We start from the raw sequence: 23968 nt of genomic DNA, 5'->3' as shown, positions 1-23968 counted from the left end.
TTCTAGCTGTCATCCATTCGCCTTTCTTAGGGTCATGAGTAAGAAAACTATGCAGGGTAGGATAGGAACAGCGAGCTGCTGCTCTGAATTCAGACAGCCTTCATCCTTACGCTGACTAAAGCCTTCTGGAAAGGATGGAATATATGAAGACACACTGGAAAAAAATTTAAATCTAGAGAAGTCATTTTTTCTTAAAATAAGTGAATTTGTTCTTAGATTGAGCAGGTAAAAGATACATTATACCAGTTCATTTAAAATAAGAAAACACAATTGCATTGTCTTATTTTAAATGTATGTTATCTAATTATCTTATTTTAAGATTAAAAATACTAATTCCATTGGCAAACTATCACATTTACCTAATCATATTAAGGGTAAATACACTTCATTTAAGGAACTTTTACTTATTTCTAGATTATTTTTTCCAGTGCTAGGATCATTTTAAACAAAGAGGAAATAAAATCTTAAAATGTTAAAAATTTAGTTCACTTTTGCACTTAAATCTGGACTTTAACAGTGAAATAAATCCTGTCGTCTTTCGGAAAGCAGAATATTCCTACACCATCAAATAGAAGAGTGACGACTTTAGCAGCTCCGCTCTGCCAAAAGGTTTGAGAAGCACAGTTACACAACAAAGGAAGGAAGGATTTCCAGAAAACAAGTCTTCATAGATCTTTGTTACATTTTATTTTTAAATAAATCAGCATACAAAAAAAAATACCTTTATTGAAAATTAAATATTTTGCTTTAAAGACACATATTCGACAGCCTTTTCACACATACTATACAAGCAAATCCCACTCAGAGATTTGGTGATCTTATTGGACTCCTGTGCTACATTCTGTCTGAGGAGGAGAAACTAAAGGACTTTAGAGGACACAGACATTGGTTTCCAAACACTCGATCATCTGAGGGCTGGATGGCAGTGAGGGCAAAAACAGACAAAGCACAGCAATTTGAAAGCTTTACAGGATCAATGAAGTTCCTTTAAAACAACAAAAGGTCAAAGGAAAAGAAGACAGACATTTTTCAGCAGATCATAACAGGATACGTTTTTTTTTTCCTGAACATTGAAAAAGTCCATAAGAACATAAAGAAAACAGCTAAAAATGTTTGTCCATCACATAACACTAGGTAAACATTTCAAGTAGCCACTAACTGTGTCCAGTGAGAGAATTCAACCAATTACTGGTGAAAAGCGACAAAATGTGTGGTTGAAAAATAAAAATTGTGCTTTAAACATTTATTGAAGTGGCTGTCGACTGTTTAGCTCCTTTTAGTGTTTGAATATTTTAAGGCTGATTGGAAGGTCAAAGGAGCCATAGAGTGAAACGATAATCAGGTTCTTAAAACAAATCCTACATCAGAGAGACATCTGTTTGCATATACAGCATCAGCAGGGCTGAGTTTCCACCCTGACCAGCAGGGGGCGCTTCTTTAACGGAGATGGAAAGAAAAACCTTTTTTCCTTTCATAAAGATTCACATGTCAAATAATAATAACAACAAAGACAGATTTATTCCCCCAGAAATGTGAGTTTTAAGCAGACGAATAGGAAATGATCAGCGGCAGACTAAAACATTTCAGACGTTTTTTTTCACTCGTATTAACAGTAAGTATATGACAAAGAAAGGAGTTTGACATTTCTCCCCATAGATTTATAATTATACACGCAAAGACAAACTGCAGCCTTTCTAAAAAGTGACAATAGAAGTGAAGCAGCAGAAAGCACCAACTCTAAAGGAAATAATAGTTTCTTTCTTAATAGCATGTGGACCAGGTTGAAATGAACTATTTAATAAAACCAGAAAAAGGATGGAAAGCTGAGCCGCGGTGAAACTAGTAATAAATAAAAATGGTTCATCTGGGGGTATTGGAGCTGCTGGTTGTTCTCTGTTGATCAGAACCGCTTCCCCTTAGAGCTGTAACACTACATCCACAGAAACAAAGGAAAGCAGAGCATCTCCATCGCTGACCACGTCAGGTACTGCTGCAACACAACTCTGTGTGAATTTAAAATGCGTATTAATAAAAAAATACCAAGTCTTGAAAAGGCCAAACTGGTCTAGCTCAGCGTGGAGTGTGGTGAATACTTCAGGGAGTATGGTGGGGATAGCAGCACAGTTTAAGCCTCCAGCACAAACCACTGCTAAGAGCCTGAGAAACGGGACATGGCGTGTTTTTTTATCAATACTTCTAAAAACATTTGAACTTTCAGTCGTCCCGTGTCAGTCCCACATGGACACTCTTCTAAAAGAATACAGCATTCAGACGCTCCCCTGCGGAGCGGACAGACAGTGTTGAAGCATTGGAAGGCCTGTATAAATAGTTGAGATATAAATATCTGTACTCTACTAAAGACATTCACTTCCAACAAACGGGACAGCAGGATTAGCCTGAGGAAGTTTTATTCTTTTAGGCCAGACCGTCTCTCCGAGAGGCCGACCCGCTTTAAAGCTGCCGACTCTTCAGTGACCCTGATCCACATTTAAAATGTGTCACTGCTGCTTTTGGGAACTGGCTGGATCCCATCAGACATTTCACTGGCAGGTCAAGTCGGGGCTGTTGAGCCAGGACCAGATCTGGATCATCTCCTGCGGGGTCCTCGGGTGAACCAGCATTAAGCTCTTGTAAGCGCAGGGATTCGAGCGAAACTTCTCCTCGATGTTAAAAGTCCTGAAGCCTTTGTGCTTCTCTGGAGCGAGCCCCAGCTTCCGGAGACACATCCCCGTGTAGACGTCATCTATGGGATAGAGCGCTACGTGTTGCGAGACGTTGTGCAGGCGGGCAGCGAGGTCTCCGGAGTAAAGGTAGCCCCCTCCTCCTGCGTACGGAGGGTACGTACCCACATACATGCTCTCAGGGATGAAGTATTTCACCCTCTTGTCTCTGTGTGGCCCCGCGTTGGTGATTACATCCCCGACAAACAGGTCTCTGGCTCTGGGTTCAGATAAGCCCTTGAGGAAATCCAGGATGCGGTACGTGTTGACAAAGACGTCGTCGTCCCCCTTAAAGATGTAGCGAGCTCCAGAGCAGCGGGTCTGAATCCATTCTAAGAACAGCAGCTCTTTGACAGTCAGGTTAAAAAAGGAGTCTCTGAAGTCCCACTGGACGATGTCTCTGTGCTGCTTGCTCTCGTACTCCACCATCTCGGACAGATTGGGGTGATAGTCGGCATTAGAAGCATCTCCGAGAAGGAAAACGGTGACCACAGTCATGTTGGCGACGACGCCGGCCGACCCCCAGGACTGACGGATGGCCTGGCGCCGGTCTATATGAGGCGCGATGGATTTGACGGCGAGCAGCAGGAACGGCGGCTCCCTGCAGATGGTGGGCTGGTCTCGCAGGATGGGGTAGGAGCGGCAGCGCATGTAAAGCAGGAAGTCCTTGAAGCGAGGCGGTAAAGAGTTGTAGTCGTTAACCTGAGTTGTGACCTTGAGGTTGGGCTGGCAGGGGTCGGAGGGTGAACTGGTCTCGTTGAGCCAGTCGGGCAACTCAGCACTGCTAGAGTTCGCCAAGAGGATGGGATTGTTCTGAAAGTCCAGGATCTGCTGCTGCCGGTTCCAGTAGGGGGAACTGGGGGATAGCTTGGTCCAGAAAGGTTTGAGGGGGATGTGGGGTTTTCGAGGTCCGTTTCTTCCGGCGCTGTTGTTAAAGGAGATGAGGATGAAGATGAAGAGGTTGACCATCATCAGCGTCACCATAAGCTTCAGGTTCCAACGCAGCAGCGCCATGACAGCCCTCCACTAGACAGAACCTGCAAAGACAGGAAGGAAAAGGTCCATTAGCAGCTTCTACCTGAGAGAATCTGGACCAGAGCAGTAAGGTTGTTATCCAGGTTTGTAGAAAAATAAAAAATAACACGTTTAATCTATATGACACAAAATATGCAACTGCAAACCTTGTAAAAAAAATGCCCATTATTATCTTCTATCCAGAAAGGCATCACAAGAAAATGATCTAAAAACTCCAAAGAAAAACTGAACAGGAACCTATTTTGTCTTTAAAGTCATAGGGAAACTGCTGTTCCAACCGTTGCATTTCCAAATTCTCCCGAGTGTTGCATGACTTTACACGAGTGAATAAAGTGAATGTGATTGGTTGTTTATCAAGAGGGCGGGATTGTTGTGGCAGAAGGTTTGCAAACAAGTTTGGTTGTGGCCGGTTTGTCGGAAGCATCTTGCTAACTAGTTAGCAACTTAGTGCTAGTAGGTTCCCAATGGGAAATTCCATTGGGACCAAGTAGCGCTAAATTGGTGACTTAGAAATGATACTGTCAAGGAACGCTATGGACAGAGGAAACATGCAAGAGGAGGAGAGTTTAGTGTCAGAGGTCGTGGATGAGTCTCCTCCATCATACATTTTTTATTTAGAGGAGGAAAGCGGGGATGAAGTTGTTGTGGAAGAGGACGCCAGGGCGGCAGAAGCTTGGTTTGGTGTAGAAGGCTTCCAGCCGTACATGTTTGAGCCCTTGACTCGCAACGCTGCCAGTTCTGTTAGCTCTACGCCTGCTGAAGACAGACGTCCATCCCTTTAAACACTGGGACGGAACTCTATGGTAAAGGAAATGATTCTGATTTCTTATTTCAACCCGTGTGTATATTAGCTGCAACATATGAATGAAGATGCTATGACCAAAAAAAAGTTGATTTACAAATTTACATTTATATACATGTTTAAGCCAGAATGATTTGACATTTAAATATGATTTCCCTATAACTTTAAGAGCCAAGCAAAACCAAATTTAGGTAGGATTAGTGACATTTCCTTCCTCCCTTAGCAAGGACCATGGGAAACCACGGCAACGGCTCCATCAGGATTTACTTATTTACTAAATACGTTATATGTTGAGAAACGTAAAGATACAAAAATGCAACACGTGAGATTCAGAGGCTGCATAAAAAGAGGCCTGCCTGATGTTGGCAGGGCTGCAGTGTCACATGTAATCAGTACCATAGCAACCATATATGCAGTATCCATATCACAACACACTGCAAAAATGCTAGCTAATTATTTAAGTAGCATTTATTCTAGTCTAATCCTTGTTTATCTGCTAATTAATGTTGTTGGTACACGAGGATCCTAAAGGATAAAGTCCGTGGTTCTTTAAATCAGTAGTGTCAATAAAGCATGTTGTCCATTTTGACAAATAATCTATGGCTCTAAAGTTGGGTTCTCATCTTTCCTGTGTGAAGCAGAAAGTTTAACGACTAATGCAGAGTACATTATGCTTTTTGGCCGCCATCCTAATAGTCTTTAAGGGTGTGTGTTTTCCTTGTTTGGCCTGGGAGGGACTGGCTTTACCCTGCCCCTCCCTGACTGAACATGGGAGATAGCACCCAGGCTTTGCTGCAGGGGATCTGCAGTTCACCACCAATTCATCACAGCTTAGAGGTTCAGAGGCTGCTTTGAGAGCAGCTACCGCTGATTGTCCCTACTTAACACTACAATAGACCATGCGTTTAAAAAACAATATTTACACTTTTAGAGGCAACAAGTCTGTTTATTTTTTGTGCTTCACTGCAACTCTAGCAGCTTAGCATCCGTCTTTGTTTCCACCTGCTCCCCTTTTTAACTTAAGGGGTTCCCAACATTCACATGCTGCTAAACAGTGAAGCACCATCACTCAGAACGGTCCTCTCTCAGGTAGCAAATCCCTTTTTCTTCTCAGCAATCGACTAAAAACTACAAAGTGGAAAAAAACAAAAGCTTCGTAAGCGATGGCGTACTGATAAGAGTCAGAGGGAACAGACTTAACTGGTTAAACATGGTTTCTTTTTGATAAAGTAAAGCAGAAACAGGTCATGGACATCCTGATTCGGTTTTAGAGGAAAACAAAAGAACAGAGCTTTAATGAAACGTCTCAGTCTAGATTTGTTTTAAACCTTTCTACTAAACGTCATTTAAGGCACTGGTGATGCAGCTTTTTCTACTGTAAATATTTTGGCTCGGCTCAGTTCTCAGACAGGCAGTTCAAACTATCACACTGGAAAAACAATCTAGAAATAAGTAAAAAAAAATCTCAAATTAAGTGCATTTACCCTTAATTTGAGTAGGTAAATGAGATGATTTGCCAATGGAATTAGTATTTTTACTCTTAAAATTTGTTATTTAGATAAAATGCATTTGAAATAAGACAATGCAATTGTTTTTTTCCCCAATTTTTAATGTAAATTGTCTTGTTCCATTCATAAAATGTCTCTTTTACCTCCTCAATTCAAGAACAAATGTACTTATTTTAAGAAATAAAGACTTAAATAGATCTGAACCCCAATGCTATAGACACAACCTCCCGATGAGGCTCCTAAATCTTCATCATTCCTACCGATCCTCTGGCTTGTAAAGTTTTGCTTGCACTCATCTCACCTTCCAGTAAGGGGAAAGTGTTTGTTCTTGCAATCCTTCCAGTGGCAGCTGATTAGATAAAACAAACCGTCTGTGTGCGTACATGTGCAGACTGGAGGCTTGGAAAAAAACAGCCCAGATCAGAACTGAACCATTCAGTTTTCTAGATGTCAATCTTATAAATAATTAAACAGCCAAAGTCTTTTACGCAGAATGAGGATTCTGCAGAAAGGTGGTTACTGAGAAAAAGCAGCTGGAGGCTTTGTTTTGCCTTTGTTTGTTATTTAGGACAATATTATATGAAGTAGTATTACATTTCATGAAAGCAAAAAAAAAAAAAAAAAAAAAAAAAATATATATATATATATATATATATATATATATATATATATATATATATATATATATATATATATATATATATATATATATATATATATATATATATATATATATATATATATATATATATATATATATATATAAATAAAAAAGATTTCTTATGATTTTGTCTCAGCTGAGTATGCAAGGGGGAAACCATGTTAAAAGAAATACAGGCAGAAAAATCAATGTACATATTTTTACTCTCCCAGGGCATTAAAACGAACCTGCCCTTTATTTCAGAGGAGCAGTTAAAGCAGAGCTCTGTGGTTTGGGTTGGTACACAAGTTTAGAAATGAAAGCAACTATGACGCTAATTCTCAGAAGCTAAGCTATCAAGCCAGAGGCTGATCAGTCACTGCGGCTGGCCGCTCTGCCAACTTTTTAATAGCATTACTTTAAAAAGGACAAAGGAATGCTAGCAGCTCCACAAACAGAAGATGGTTTTTTATCCAAAACCATTATGGGTATGACGTTGGAAACTTCAGAATAATGCAAATATTTATTTCAATAACAGCTTTGCTTTCTCTGTTAAGCAGATGGAAGCACTGTTAGACTTGTGAAGATAGAAGTTCATGAGCCATATTTAACTTCCAGGAATGTACACAGTGGTAATTCTCTCAGGCTTACAGAGGAACTAAGAGATAAAAGTGGTCAGTAGGGATCATCCTGTGTCTAAATTCTTCCCTTCTCTGTATCATGTTGCCCTCTCAGCCTCCTAGCAACAGCTCTGCTCTGCTTGTTCTCTGTTCTCCCCACCTTTCTGCAGGGCACCTGTCCCCTCCTTTATCTGCTCTTGCTTTTGTGATTTCCACTCAAATTGAATAGAATAACCAGGAAATGATGTACACTACTTGTTTCTTTGTTACAGTATCAAATTGCAGGACAGAGAAAAACATGAACAAGCTTTTTTTTAATGACTTCTTTACCCCCCCCTGTCTTTTCCTCTTGGATAATTGAGCTTCACTGTTGAGTGCATCCCACACAGACAGGAGGACTTCAGGGAAATGAGTGGGAGAGAAGGCTGGCTTGTTAGCAAAACCAAAGCCTCTGGTTTACCAACATAAAAATATGATTTATAGGCGACAAGCAGATATCAGCTGGAGTTTAAACTAAACAGCAACCTGTGTATAAGGAGGAGTTAAACAGGGATATTAAAAGCCCACTTGCACTTAAATCTTTTATGCATTAAAAATAAAAACTGCTGAGCTCTTTTCAAAACTATACAACCAAATCCAACTACCAACCCTGAATACATAAGGTAGAGCGTAAGCGCAGCTTTCAGGCCTCTGTTACATTAAGAGTTACGCTGTTTACCACAGCACTATTAGAAAGAACGCAGACAGAGGCAGAGCACAATGCATGGTTTGTTGAGAAAACATATTGGGCTGAAAGTGGCAAAGCAAAACAAATTTATGCTCAATAAAGATAATTACTTTAATGGGGAAGGAAGCATTAGAAAGGATTGATAGATCTGCTCAATTCTCCAGGGTTCTAACCACAGTTTTTCTGCTGATTGAATGCACATCACTAGTTTAGCAATACAGGGTTTTAATGGTACTGATTTCCTTCGCTCCCAATCATTTAACCTTTTAATATCAGCAAATTTCATGTCCGATACGTTATTTGAAAGCTAACACCTTCTAGTTTCTGAATATATACATGAAAATTGGGTGAGTAAAACACCCAAGCTGCATCAGTTCAAACAAGAATCAAAGTAGTTTTTTTAATTCTAAAAAAATAATATGTTTCTTTTGAACAGCAGTAATAAAGACATGCCTGATTGTTGTGCCTGCTTTGTTTGTTTACATTTTGACATGCTGCTATATCTGTGTTAATTGTGCTTTGGTGCTCGCTGTGTGCATAAAATGAACTAGGTGGTTGAATTGTGGAGAATCTAAGCTTTTCAACGATGTCTAAAATGTCTATATTGGTAAACATTTTACCTGTGTAATTTTCATGCATTCTCAGTTATTATTTTTAAACGATTTAAAACGGGTAAAATGTGGCTTTTGAGAGGATAAACAAAAGTAGGTGCCAAAAAAAAAACAAAAAAACAAACAAAATAGACTAGCATTTATTACACTGAGATCTAAGAAACCATCACAAAACACCGTTGTCCTAAAATCTACTGAATTTTCGAGTCTGTATTTAGTGCTGATTATTTTAATGAGGTAAAGATCTAGAAGCGTCAGATTTGTGCCATAAAGGCACAATTCTGGAGTTTTATAGGATGCAGCTCTGATCAACCACACAATGCTAAGATGGATTTGAATAAATGGCTTAGATCAGACAAAAGGTTTAGTAAGATGAGCCCACCCCCCCACCTGTATGCACGGTGGGTGTGGGGCACCAGGGAACAATGGCAGGTTTAGACTTCTCACTGAGTAAATAAACGAGCTTTAATGCAACATGGAGCTTTCCTTTAATAAGTCAGAATCATCTAAAATAAATGTTCTACCCTTAAATAAATTAACTCCTGAAAAACACCTCTTTACTCCATGAGATGAGTGAACTCCCAGGCCTGATGATCGTACCTGTGCAGGTGTGTGGGCCTCTTTGCTTGCGTTGTCTTGCTGTCTGGTCTCAGCCGTCTCACCCCATGCTTATATCCTCTATCTGGGAATAGGAGCTGATGGGAAAGAAAGGACGAGCAGCGCTAAACCTGAAAGCAAACAAAACAGTGTTTCAGAAAATGGAAAGATCCACAACATGTAACTGCCCTATTTTTACTCATTTTTTTTAATCTATTTATTAGATAACACTTAGGAATACAGAATAAATATAAGAAAGTTGACAAAACTTAAAAAGCTTATCTACTGAAACTCTAAAGTAGATGATTCTATATATATATAAACAGGACCATTGAAGAATAAACAGCATCATATGGGATTTAAAAACATTGAGATTAATTTGTTAAATATAGACAGCTATTTTAGTTTAATAAGAAAAGCAGTTTAAAAAACATATATTCAACAAAAATGTCTATTTACAAATGTACTTGTGCCTTCAGGATGTGAGGATATATTAAGTCAGTTCAGGAAATAGTAATGATTTTTATAATCTATGTAAGCTGTTCCATTCCTCTGAAAAGGCCGAATTAACGTGGCCTTAGACCTTTGCCCAGCCCAGTGCATCTGCAGCTATTGATCATTTACACTCAGCATAATCAGCTCTCTGCCCATGATGCTCTATTTGGGTGGAGACGCTGCTCCAATCTTCTAACTTAATTGTGGAAAATCAGATTTCTTGAATGCAAGATTAAATCAATATGCTGCAGAAGTTCTGGAGAGCAACTCCTGCATGTGGATAAACATCATGATTGCTTTCGATAACATACAGCAGGCGGATGAAAACCATCATAATCTTACATTGTACAGGAGGGTAAGACATATCATCTGAAACAGACATGATATAGAGCAGGTTATACATCCCTGGGAGTAATTACATTGATAGCTGCATTAAAAAGAAACTGTAACATATCTTTTCTAAAACACAAACCAGATTTTTCAGGTCTAATAAATATTCTCATTGACTTTCAGTCACTCACTGACTTGATTTGAACTGTCCAAGATTTTGAAAGCTGTCTTCGGTAAAATGCTTAGAGCAAATGAACAGCTGAGCATCAAACTTTGCAGGGATCTTCTGATACACAAACATAATCCATTCCTGTCACTTCTTCGGATCCTTGGGAAGACTGTAAAAATCTTCCCCTTTCTCTATGCAGCCTGGAACACTGCATTTAAGCCCCTGGTTCTGGCTCCTTTTTTAATAGAAAAACTACCTGCTTTGTAATTCTTGTTGAAGTAAACCAACTGTAGAATAAGAGCTAAACTGGTGTCTTATATTTCCCTCTATCTACCTCTATTCATGTTTTTGGGCAGGTGAACCAGTGGGCTGGTCTGTATGTCAATTTCGGGGCGTGACAAAAGTAAAGGCAAGAACCAAATAAGGCAACATCCCCAATTTGACGCCAATTCGGGGCTTCGTCTAAATTCGCACGCTTTATGGAGGAAGTTTAGAATTGTGAGATTTGCAGAGAAAGGAGGTGTTGATGAGGTTTGAACTTCTCTGTACGTCCATTTCACCCACTGAACTATCGTTATTCATCTATAACAATGTAAACTAGGTTTTACCTTCTATGATCCCTTTAATACAAACAGCTGGCAGGTGGATTCTTACAGCTACTTTGTCACCTGGTTTAATAAAAACTTTGCAAAGGATTTATATCTGTAGCAACAGACAAAACTGCCCTTTAAAATTTGACAGCCCCTAATCACAACCAGGGAATGGAAGCTCAATAAATGTTCTTTTCCTGGTCTCTCATGATATCTAAATACCATCAGGCTGCACTGACAGCATCATTCTTTGGTAAGGCTAAAGAGAAGAGTCCAAGAGTTTGGATTAAACATGATTAACAGTCAGTTAAACAGGACCATGTAAAAAAAAAATCTCCTTTGTCCTGACAGCAGCTCATGGCTCCAAAGAATTTAAACTTTTTTTTTTTTAACATAGAAAGATAATACAGATTTATTCCAGTCCAAATGCAAAGTTCCTTGACTGTTTGGTAATAAATAATACTGAGCTGCTAACCTAAAAGAAAAAGGGCTCTTGTTCCTTTTTAATATTCAGAGACACACTTCTACGATTACCAAACTCATAACATGCACATGTTTAAAGAAGCCATGAAAAAAGGACTAAACCAAGTTTTATGAGCAGTTTATATACCGGCACATATCTTTTCATTCTCTATGAGTAAATATACACTATACTTGAGAGCCACAAAGGTAAACAAGAAAAAATCCTAAAAATTTATCCATTATAGAAAAAAAAAAGCTCTGCACAATATTTCTGTGAGGAACTTGGACATCTTCCTGGCATATATGCTCAGAGGCAACATTTCATGTCAACAGCAGGTTGTTTTACTAGCAAAAGCTAATCTATTGTTTTACATCTCCCCCTTTCCGTTGGGTACCTGCAAACATCACTATGATAAATTGTCAACTAGGTGAAGGCTAAAACAGAAAAACTGAGGCAAAAACCAGCTCATATTGCTGCATGACTGAGAGCAGATAAGGCAGCCCTGCTTTCTCAGAGGAGGACCGACTACTTCTAGGGAACAAGTTTAACTTTTGCACAGGAAACACACAACAATGCATCTATGGCAGCGCTGAAATGATTGACCGTGAAGTCAAACAGTTAAAATCGAACCAACTAAGGTGTTTTGGATTAATATTCAACTTTGCAGCCAGCTGGATACAGAGCATCCAGCTGGCTCTAACTAGCATCAGGCACTCTAGTAGATAAAAGAAGCATGAAGTATTGAAACTTAAAATGTATGAATATAAACAATCACCTAAATAATAAAATATAAAAGCTCTTTGATCATGTCAATTACTTAATCAGTACTGTGATTTTGGTTTTATTAGCAATTAGCATAGATCCCTGCTATTAGGACCACTAGGGCTGAACGATTTTGCCAGCAATGAAAATTGTGATTATTCTAAACCAATATTGCAATTGTGATTTTAAAGTTTTTCTTTGCATTAACCAAAATCATGTAAATGTTTCACTGCAGGGTTTCAGTTTTTGGGGATTTTACTGTAACCTTTTGTCAAGAAGTGATAAATTATACTTGCATGCATGAATTTGCATGCTAGCTGCACCTCTCTTCTCCCGTCTGTGTGGTTGCAAACCTACTTTAAGCATATTAATGCCATGTTAAATTGTGATCATACTGAAAATGCAATTAATTGACCAATGACTACCCTTAAAGGAATAGTACACCCAAAACATGATTAGCCTTCATTTTCTACTCACCCCCATGCTGAACAAAACTCTGGAGTACTTTTTTGATATCTCAAATGCATCTGGAGATCTGGGAGGCTTCTTGCTGTCTGCTGACATTCAAATAATGGAGGTCTATGGCGCCCGAGACAGAAAGGTCCACAAAAGTCCACAAAAAACGTGTCAATATTCCTCCATACTGCTCGTCCAATGTAATCCAAGTGTCCTGAGTGGGTAGCATCCAGAATTTACTCGAAACGAAGTCATTTAGAACGTTTTAGAGCCTAAACAGTAGTGTATAGGATTTCCTAATAGCGCCCCCATGCGCGCTCACGATTCTACGGAAGCCGGCAGACCAAACCAGCGCATTCAGCTCGGCAAAGAACTCATGCTCTTCCTCAACACTGAAGTCCTCAGACATTTTTCTTTCGTTGTTTCTTTCTTTGCACAGGTAAACAGCACATTTCTTCTTCTACGCTTGCATTATCGGCAGAGCAGACGCTGAATGCGCACTCTCTTCCGGTTTGGTCTGCCGGCTTCCGTAGAATCGTGAGCGCGCATGGGGGCGCTATTAGGAAATTCTATACACTACTGTTTAGGCTCTAGAACGTTCTAAATGACTTCGTTTCGAGTAAATTCTGGACGCTACCCACTCAGGACACTTGGATTACATTGGACGAGCAGTATGGAGGAATATTGACACGTTTTTGTGGACTTTTGTGGACCTTTCTGTCTCGGGCGCCATGGACCTCCATTATTTGAATGTCAGCAGACAGCAAGAAGCCTCCCAGATCTCCAGATGCATTTGAGATATCAAAAAAGTACTCCAGAGTGTTGGTCAGCATGGGGGTGAGTAGAAAATGAAGGCTAATCATGTTTTGGGTGTACTATTCCTTTAACAATATTGCACAGTCAAGTTGTTTTCTGAACAAAAATTTGCCTGAAGAAGATTATTTACATTCAGAAATAAATATAAAACAAGGAATTTAGTCTATCTGGTTAGTAGCCTGATTCTTATGCCACTTTGAAAAAGAGGCACTGGATTTAACTTTGTACTGGTATTTTTTCCTTAAAAATTATTCACATTCAAAGAGCAAGTCTTTTTTTATTGAAAAGTTTACTTCCTTTGGTCTACACTCAAAATTACACTCTGGACCTCAGAATTTCATCCTGAATAAACGCCATGAGGGATGGAAGGATCCCATGAAAAAAAAACATTTGAAGCTGAGAAAATTCCTCTTTGTTTTTCTAAATTGAAAGTCTTGCACTGCATGTTGCACCTAAATTATTAGGCAATTTATCCTGTATGTACAAAGGTTCTGGAGTAAAACTTACAGGAGCGTGAGGTTTAGAGGAGGTTATAGTAGAATTGAATAATAGAGACATGTTGCAAAGTCCAGAGCTCCATAAATAGCCTGAAGGCTGCAAGTGAAGAGGGAGTTAGACTCTGCCCAAATATCTGCAGTTAACTAAAGTATTCAGTTTGCTTTTTCTAGCTGAATGTTCCCAAGTGAAGCAACATTAACCGTATAACTCACCAAAGAAGACAGTAACAACTGTTTAGATCAGGAAGTTTTTATCTGATTTCATACCCAAACTGTAAGCATGCCATTTCAAGCATCTTCATTTTCTAATCAAATGAAGAAGGAAACAGTTACAGCAACATGATGATGAAACAAACCTGCACGCAGCAACCACTCCACTTCAATGCAGCTAACCTTTAAATAGAAAGGAATTTCTCATTATCAACAAATACTTGTGAATCTGACACCCCACACTGAAGGTCATCTCTCCCTTTGCTGTGACTCATTTACTCACACTCCTGGAATCTAAAAAGAAAAATGACGGATGTATGTCATCATATGCTGGATTTAGATTTTACAACCGCACAAACAATCTGCATTTCAGGCTAAATATCCAAACTTTATGTTCTAATTTCAGCATAATTAGTCAATCGATTGACCAATGTTTACATCAAGATATTTTGAGCAAATTCATCTTTATGATGCAAATGCATCTTTAAATTTAAGCTTTATTTGTTTGTGTTCAAGAATCAATTGTTTGAAGAGTTAAGAACTTAATGATCTTTCCAATAATAAGTGACTAAGATTTGGCTTTCTGAAGTTTCTGCAAAACATTGGCCGTTTCTCAATCTGTGTACTTGTGCCTTCTCGTGTACTCGTAAAACTTCATCAACCTCAGCCCCAGTACTGTTCCAATTCACAAGAACAGCAGGCTGAGAACGGACAAAGTCCCCGGATGTTGTTCTCGCCCCCCCTCTTTACCCAGCATGCATCAGAGCAGACTTGTCCGCTCTTGAGATTGACAGCTGTCCCAGCATGCACTGCGGCAGCAGCAGCTTTCAATGGAGCACGTCATCGAATGTTAAATGTTCTCTTTTCTGTTGCTGTTGTTCAATAAAAGTACGTTTTAAGATCATTTGATGCAAGAATATTATACTTTAAAGTGTCACTATATGGTCCATTTACCGATTTAAGGTGTAATTTAAAAAAAATTTCAGAAGTTGAGAGGACCGCAGCAACCAGTGGAACTCGGAGGCTAACCGTAGCCCGTCTGCAGCAGCCCTCTCTCGGCATAGCCGTGTGTGAAGGGCCGCTGGCGAGTTTTTTGTTTTATTTGCCGAAATGTTCATTTGATTTGTGTTTATTTATTTTCATTATTATTCCCCCACTAAATGAAAAAAGTAATAATTTATTGTTATCTAGAGCAAGCATCCTCAAACTCGGTCCTCGAGGCCCGGTGTCCTGCAGGTTTTAGAGGTTTCCTTGCTCCAGCAGCTCCAGACTGTGGTGATGTCATCAGTACGCCTCTGTTCCAATTGACCCATATTTATTCTCCGTGCTCTCGTGCTCCCAAAGTCCAGACGTTCCTAGTGAATTGAGAAATGGCCAATGTTTCCCGTCTTCAAGATTCATTTAATTATTTCAAGAAAGCTAATTTTTCCAAAAAACAAACAACATTTTAGGCAAAGGGTTCAGTCTTATCTGCATGGAATAAAAATCTCCAGTGAAAGTGCGGTACTTTGGACAAGATAGGGATGTTTGTATCTGCCATTGTGAACTATTGTTGGCTGAAGTGACAACACACATCCTCAGGAACTGAGAACAGGAAGATGGTCTGGAGCAGATGCAGGACTGGGGCACGGATGAGGAAACAGTTGTGTAATTATCATTTACTGCCCAGAGTCCATTTACAACGTTGCTCCTTTACCAGTTAGAGCCGATTATTCATGTCTTGATCAGCTGCTTAGATCTGGTGACGTGGCAGACAGATATTCTGTTATCTTCGCTTACTAAAAAGAGGACTTAGTTTTTCTAAACTATAAAATTCAGACTTTTTAATTTTGTCAACACAACCTCCAAAACTAGAGGTGTATCAGTTTTATTACAGCTTCCACACACCTTATCTAAACATCATACACAGAACCTGACTTAGCTCCGAATGTTTTTAGAAAATAATAAACACAATAAAAGAAAAAAAAAAATCATTTTTCTCACACAAATTATTTTCAGCACAGAGCACAAATGCCACATTGCATAAAATACTTCTGCCTGCAAAGACAGAAACAACCATGAGTTACAGGAACATCTTTATAGAGGGTGGAGATAAAAATGCAGAAGCCGGGGTTATGAGTTTGCAATACCTTTAGGTTCCAAGAGAAAACTTAACAGTCAAATCCTCCATGTTTTTTTTTTTAGCCATAAAGCTCTGTGCTCATTCACAATTAAAGTTGATAAATTTAAATCTGTTCTAACATTGTGTTTAATCCCATTGTGCAAGCCATGCTCTTACTGTAAGTTAATCAACATCTGCACACATTTAGTATCAACTCTGCTTTGCCTTAGAGGAGTTAGCTTCACAAATCTTAGTGAGTTTAGATGAGGTTCAGTAATAATAAATGAAATATAATTGCAGACTGCTGTGAAGAGCAGTCATTTTAAAATCAGTATGATTCTTTCAGAGCCGTTCTCATCAGTGACTTGAGAAACAACTTGTTTAACAAATGCAATACTTCATAAGAACAGGACATGTTTTTGAAAGTTAAACCAACAGATATTTCTTTCCTGAACAAACACCAGCAGCGCTACTGCACGCCAAGACACATTTGGCCTAGTTTCACTTTAAAACCATAGTTTCCTTTTTACTTGTGCAAAGACTCAGTAGTGCATCTTTGAATCGCTCCTTTGCAGACTGCTTGACACATGGGAACACACTATACATTGTCACTGCAGTGACAGGGATAGGGATGCTGCACAACCTTAGAAAGCTATCTTTTAAAGTCGTAGGGAAATAATATTTAAAAGTCAAATCATTCTGGCTTAACATGTATATAAATGTACTCTTTATCAGATGATATTTTCCCAAATTTTAGAAAATTTCTCTTTTAAAATAAATCTTGTCTTAAAATTGGTGGGTTTTTTTTATCATTACCTTATGCAGGCCAGTTAGTTATACGTCAGCCTGAGCTTCTACATTAGGCCAATCATATATCAACGGTCATTAGTATAGTCATAGCATCTTGATTCATATGTTGCAGCTAATAAACGCAACGGTTGAAATAAGAATCATTTCCTTTCCCATTGAGTTGCGTCCCAGTGTTCACGGGGATGGACGTCTGTGTCTTCAGCAGGCGTAGAGCTAACAGAACTGGCAGCGTTGCGAGGCAAGGGCTCAAACATGTACGGCTGTAAGCCTTCTACACCAAACCAAGCTTCTGCTGCCCTGGCGTCCTCTTCCACAACATCTTCATCCCCGCTTTCCTCCTCTAAATAAAACATTTATGACGGAGGAGACTCATCCATGACCTCTGACACTAAACTCTCCTCCTCTTGCATGTTTCCTCTGTCCATAGCGTTCCTTGACAGTGTCGTTTCTAAGTCACCAATTTAGTGCTACTTGGTCCCAATGGAATTTCCCATTTGGAACCTACTAGCACTAAGTTGCTAACAGGTTAGCAAGAGACTCCTGAGAAACCGGCCACAATCAAACTTGCTTGTGAACCTTCCGCCACAACACAGCCCTCTTGATATACGGCCAATCACATTCACCTTATTCACTCGTGTAAAGTCGTGCACCACTTGGGAGAATTCGGAAAGTTTGAAAAGCTGCTTCCCTACGACTTTAAAGTCATAGTGCCAATCAATAACTATTTGATCCACATATTATTCTCTCGCATTCAAGATTTTATTTGAGCTCTAAAAACCAAAAGAAATGTCATCACTCAGTAAAATTTTAATATTTAGAAAAAAAGTAATGGCTTGCTAGCTGTATTTTTTGATAATAATATAGGATCATCAATCACAACAGTTGTCTATATTTCTTATTTAATTAGAAAATGATACATAGTGTAAACAAAATATGATATGTTGATATTTTAAAACTCAAAAGGCCGAAAACTGATGGAGTTCTTTTTCCCCCCCCACACCTATTCACAGCCACTATGTGTTTACTCGTCTCTGTTCTATGCCGTCTTGGCTAATAAGCAGTTTGCCTGTTTCTGAAACTTTAAAAAACAGAAAGAAAAAACAAACAAACATGTCTTCTGTGATCGATCCAGTTTATGTCGGAACATGCAGGATAAATCCTCACACTTTAGTAACAATAACACTGCCCTAAGCATCAGGTAATCGTACAGCTGATGTCCGATATTTAGTTTTAAAGCCAATATTGCCTGATATTAACAGCATCCAGATAATATCATACATTTCTAACACACATAAGAAAAACTTTTGGTGTTCAACTCAACTTTGGCATCAGGATGAATAACTACTGAGTGAACAGGCTTGATGGACAAATTAAAAAGAAAACAAGACCAGAGTCATTATGGACATATGAGTGCAATGATCATTTTATACTTTCATAGGCTCTTCAAATTGGCTCTAGTGGTTTACAATCTCATCAGCTGCCACTATCACACCACACAATTTCAATTATGTTTGTCATTTATTTAAGGCTTGGTCTGATCAGTGCAGAGTGAAGGAAAAGTGGAATAAAAAGCACCTTAAATGCGTATTAATGGCCCACATGTGACCCATCTGTACAGTTTCTTCTTCTGCACATTTCTAAAATGCTCTGAGGTTACTTATATCTCAAGTGTCAACCACAGTCCAGTCAGTATTTATAATGAACCTACCTTTTGTATTTGTACCAATGATCTATCGCTGGACGATTCACTGATTTTAGTGATTATTTGAGTTTTGGAAAATGCAGGATTTTAAATTATAGAAGTTCTTTTGTTTCCATAGGTCATCAATTAATCAATTTCGTTCTTAGATATGGACTTATACCTCATATAACATCTCCCTTTGTCATATTTTCATTGTTTGATGTGCATCAAGAGTGTTTCACAAGTAATTTTCTTCATTTGTACCCCAAAAAAACCCAAACTATAATTCCTTGGATTTGGTAGATTTTTAAGCTTTTTTATCCAATCCTACAAGGCTCCTGGGTTATGGTTGAAGCAGGGTTTTACAAACAAGTGTTTTTGTTTTTTGTTTCTTTTAAAGGCATTAAAGGCAAGTGAAACTATCAACTACATGTGGCAAAAACATGAACCAGTTTCATGCATTCTGCTTTACAGAAAATACATCACAGTTTAACAACTAGTGGGTGGTATTTACACAGGAAAGAATAGATATGTGTTAATTAGGATGTGAATATGGCAAAGACCTGATGAGACTAATTTTATTGGCAGCCTCCATGGGAATCAGTAAGACTCCCATTTTAATGATTAAATTACTGACCTTAAAATCAGGACAACATTTATTTAAAAAAAAAAAAAAAGGGAAAGGGCTTCTTTCGCTTAGCAGATTAATTCATCTTTGATGAAAACAACTACAAATCAGATGAGAATTATTCTAAAGAGGCACTCAATACAATGTAACAGCTGTTTTGCTTTGCATAAATTTGCATAATATTAATGCATTAAAAAAGCCATAAATAACACAACTTGAATGGTAAATAATCATTCTGCTGCAATTATGAAAAAAGGATTCCTAATAAAAAAAATACTTCAGTGCAGTGAATCCAAACAGGGTGTACTCGTACCGCTAGGTGTCCGCGATTCCATTGCAAGGGGTACATGAAAATTTTTCATTTCTTAGATAGTAAAATAAAATATGTTTGGGATCTGTTCTGCTTTGTGAGGACCTGCCTGAAAAATAAAACAAGCTTTTTTCAACCAAAAAGTTATATGAGTTCACCTTCAACTTTGACACACATCATAACCAAGCAGAGGAACAGACTGGATGCAGTGAACAGCCTGATATCTGCCGTTTTCTCACATCTGAGTGCATCAAAAAAAGCTCAGGCGTCATGAATGATGAAAACAAAGTAAAATAATTTGAGTCAGTCTGATTATAAGTTTATTTCAGAATCTTGTTACCAATTCCTCAAGTTTAAATGTGATTATAAAAGAGTTACTCAGAGGAGCTCCAGTTTTATAAAGGCAGATTTATATTATGATTTTATTTTGTATTTATTTTGATTCCTTACTAGTTCTTGGGCAATATATTTATGTTAGTTTTTATATGTGTTAGAAAAAATAAAATACCAAAGAATTAAATGCTCAAGTTAAAAAGATTAAATAAAATATACCTTTTTTTTTTAATAATTAGTAATTGTACATGCCACTTTTGGACAATCATCAATACTTTTGATTGAGAGGGGTATCCACGGTAAGACAAAATGCCCAAAGGGATAAACAAGTCAAAAAAGGTTGGGAAACACTGATTTTGGTGTATGGTGAAAAAAAAAAGAAAGATTCCTGAACTATAAAAGTCATGTTATTTCTTTAATCCAAAAGTATTTTTAATTTTAAAGCAGAATTCAAATGTTGCTCTAACCCTTTTAGAGCTAATCTTTAAACTCTATGAAACTATACCAGGATGTTAGACAAAATGTAAAAATGTTTACATTTTGCACCATGTCTCTCCTACACTGTTTACATTTTGATCACTGCTGCACTTTATAAATAGAAATGCTAATTTTCACTGCTAAGCAGTTGCTCATTCACTGTCTGAAAGCTGTATGTATCGAAAATGTTGTTTTGTATACACTCTGTGTATACAAAACTAAATGACAAAAAAGTTAGTCTTAGGACACAATATGCTCTTTAGCTGGTATAAACTGCTCTGATGAGTCTCCAACTAGATTTTATCTGCTTGATAATGATATAAAAAAAACAAAAACAAAAAAACCCATCAATATAGCATCATGTTCTTTTATCTGTTCAAAGGATAGCATCTATACACAGCAGATATTACATCCGGTAGGACTTTTTAAGACTAAATAAGAGAGGTAAATTGGTGCTGACTATCTTGACCATTTGAATCAGTTTTTTCTATCCAAAACATACATCATATCAGTAGCTTTGCTACCCGTTGCTATGGAGACCTGTATTATTTGACCACCAACAAGAAGGGCATTTTCATTTCTTGGAGATTTGTTGTATCCAATTACTAAACTAAATCAAATCAACTGTTATTAAACAGGAAGCCTGTGATGGAAAGCCAGAGATCCAGGCTTACTCTTTGGAGCAACCAAATCCAAATAAACATGCTTCCTTTGATGTAATATTTTCTCTCTGGCTGAAATGGGCATTAGCCACTATAGCAGGCATAGATTAGCTAAGCTTCCTGGCCTTAACAGCCCCGATGAGAGTGGGACGTTCCTTTTGAGAGGCTTGCATCTCCATTTTCCCTAAAGCATGCAAACAGATCTGTATATAAATTACTGCTGGCAACAAGAGCAGCACATGATATTGAATAGCAGTATTGATTTAGGCAGTATTACAAAGGTTGTGTGGATGTAACACTTGGTTGGTGTTAGATTTCAGGAGAAATGGATCCATAAAATACAGATTTCAGTTGACAAAATGCTTAATTAGTCGTATATGAAGTGCTGAGGAAATTGCAATGACAGAAAACAGGAAGTAGGGACAAATAAGAGTTAATCATATCTGATATAATATTCACAGGTTTCTTTTTTAACCAAGCAGCAAGTTTTTTTATAGCAATTTAAAAAGGACTCTACACTGCTTGATATTTCGACCGGCAGCAAGTCTGTACTTCTTCACAGGAAACTAAAATAGTTGAGTTTAAACTGTTCAATGGAGAGCTTTCTTAAAACAGAACATCTCTCAGGGGTCTCGTCAGGACATACTTTCCCAGTTCACTTCAAGGCTTGCAACTTGGGTGGAAAGATGCTCTAAGTTCTTGTCTCATTGCAAGTCAAACAAGTTTGTTTTTGTGTGTTGTTTGTTTGCCAGCCATTGGAGGATTCTCAGAAGTAAATTCACCTGGAAGGCACAGATATCAAAACACTTCTTGGTACAATCTGCGCCTTTATCCATTTCTTCCTCCCATTTCAATGCAGTTTTACCTTAGACTTCAGTATCAAACTAATAAAAAAACATTATCAAAACAGTGCTGGCAGAGGAATATTAACCTCAAAGCTTATTAAAATATCAAATGAGGGAGTAGGGAAGCTTAAAAGATACCCCCCCCCCCCCCCCAAAACATAAACTCATACCATATAACTTTCAGATTAAAGGTGCAGTAGGAGATCTTAGAAAAACTGCTTATTTAATTACGCATTAAATCGTTAAATGGACCATATAGTGATGCATTAAAGTATAATATTCTGGCCTCAAATGATCCTAAAACGTACTTTAACTGACAGAAAAGAGAGCTTTGAACTTTTAATGGAGTGGTCCATTGAAAGCTGCTGCTGCCGCAGTGCATGCTACTGTTCAATAGTTGTTGCCATCTTCCTTGTTGTGCTTTCTCCAGCATCAAAACCCCACCCGCTTTGCACCCAGAAATTCAAAACACATCTCTGCGTTGTGATTGGCCCGCCAGTTCTAGGGTCTGGGGCATTGATCGAGGTTAGACCAAACTCGCAGGCAAAAATTATTTTGGCCAATGGCGGTTGGTGGCTAGTTTACTAGGCAAGTTTTAGGTGTGAACGTAGCGTAACAGGGGCTAGCTTCCAGTCATGGCGTACTGCACGAGAATTGGGGGTCGGTTCGTTCATGTTTCAGGGTACTCCACAGGGGGAGGGACAAGGAGACGACCATGATTGACGTGTCAGGAACCAATCATGTACAACGGACCATCTTTTGTGATTGGTTCATTGATTTCTCACTGTAGCGGGACCATTTATTTTAGTTTCATTTCCAGAACTTCTATTTCACTGCTTGCCAAGCAGCTGGGAGGACATCTTTAAGCCACATGGTAAAAAACGTGTCAGAAAAGATCTCCTACTACACCTTTAACGTAGAAGCAACAAATGATGCTCAGCAGCAGCTCCATTTAGATGAAAGGCGCAGAAGTGCAAGAACGCACTAAACGGAAATTCATCAGAACTACAAACAGTCTATCTAATGCTTCTTATATAAAAACCACCAAATGACCTTTTTTTTTTCTACAAGCCGTTTGCTCGTTGCTATGTACACAGTGTTCATCAATGTCTGGCATTGCCAAGGAAGACTTCTGACGCTTCTTAGCCTCATTTTCAACCTTAAATGGAAAAAGTTGAGCTTTTTCTTATTTCTTTTTAAATTATGTAATATGAAAAAAACTAGATTCTGTTTTATATTGTAAAGGAATCCTGATTGCTCAGGTTAGGCTATTTAAAGCATTTCCTTATCGCTTTTAGTGTTTAATGGTATTACTCCGTTGTAAAAACAAATAAATACATTTAAAATAATATATAATAAATACATAAATAAAAGTATTTTGTGGCATAAATAAAATGTGGTCAACAGAAAGAACGTTTAACTCACCACATTTTCACAACTGTATACATTTTTTTTTTTTTTTTTGTCTTTGAAGTAGAGAAACAGTGATAAACTATCTTAACCTTGCTTTTCCGGATACAAACGTGTTTTAGAAGTTTAGTCCTTTAAAGCCTAAACTTTAAAAAACAGGTTAGCCAACTATGTCGGCGGTTTAAGATTCGTTATGAAGTAGTTTTTCCACCTCTCTGATGAGAGAGTAACTTACCAGGTTTCCGCCGTTGTTCGTCAGCCGAAAGTCTCATAAAAATGGCGGGGAAGAAGTCAAATTAATCCATACGTTACTCAACTGTCGCACGCTAGCTTTTTTTTTTTTTTTTTTTTTTGGTGCGCTCCTGTTCTTCCCCTCTCCCCGGTAACTGCTGGCTGAAGCCTGGAAACTGTCGGTAAGGCTGTTTTTCGAAGGCGGTCGGACGCGCGCGCTCACGTGCGCGTCTGGGAGGAGCAACTAAGCGTGCACGCGCGACCTGTTGCTAATATTTAAAACGTCTGGTTAGCAGCTGAAACTGAACACTGCTGCCAAGGTGCAGTCATTCAGAGGCTGAGTTCAAGCTGAACTCGCCTTTAACCACCTCAGAAGAAAAAAAACACACCAGTTTTAATGGCTCCTGTTACTTTTGTTTTTTAGGTGATTTA

The 23968-nt window shown here is 38.4% G+C and overlaps 1 protein-coding gene across 1 annotated transcript; it reads right to left on the bottom strand.

Moving 5' to 3' along the window:
• Positions 1-664: 664 nt before the first annotated feature.
• b3gnt2b (UDP-GlcNAc:betaGal beta-1,3-N-acetylglucosaminyltransferase 2b) lies at positions 665-23708 on the bottom strand. Its single transcript, XM_038307445.1, has 3 exons — positions 23541-23708; positions 9264-9391; positions 665-3757 (listed from the first exon to the last, which is right to left on the bottom strand). The coding sequence occupies exon 3, from the start codon at positions 3732-3734 to the stop codon at positions 2541-2543; it is 1194 nt and encodes a 397-aa protein (XP_038163373.1). The 5' UTR covers positions 3735-3757; positions 9264-9391; positions 23541-23708; the 3' UTR covers positions 665-2540.
• Positions 23709-23968: the final 260 nt, after the last annotated feature.

The sequence above is a fragment of the Cyprinodon tularosa genome, unplaced genomic scaffold (assembly GCF_016077235.1).
Source record: "Cyprinodon tularosa strain WSP-4 unplaced genomic scaffold, ASM1607723v1 ctg61, whole genome shotgun sequence".
NCBI lineage: Eukaryota > Metazoa > Chordata > Actinopteri > Cyprinodontiformes > Cyprinodontidae > Cyprinodon > Cyprinodon tularosa.
Note: the sequence above shows the minus strand (reverse complement) of the source record. Positions and strands in the feature narration are given on the sequence as shown.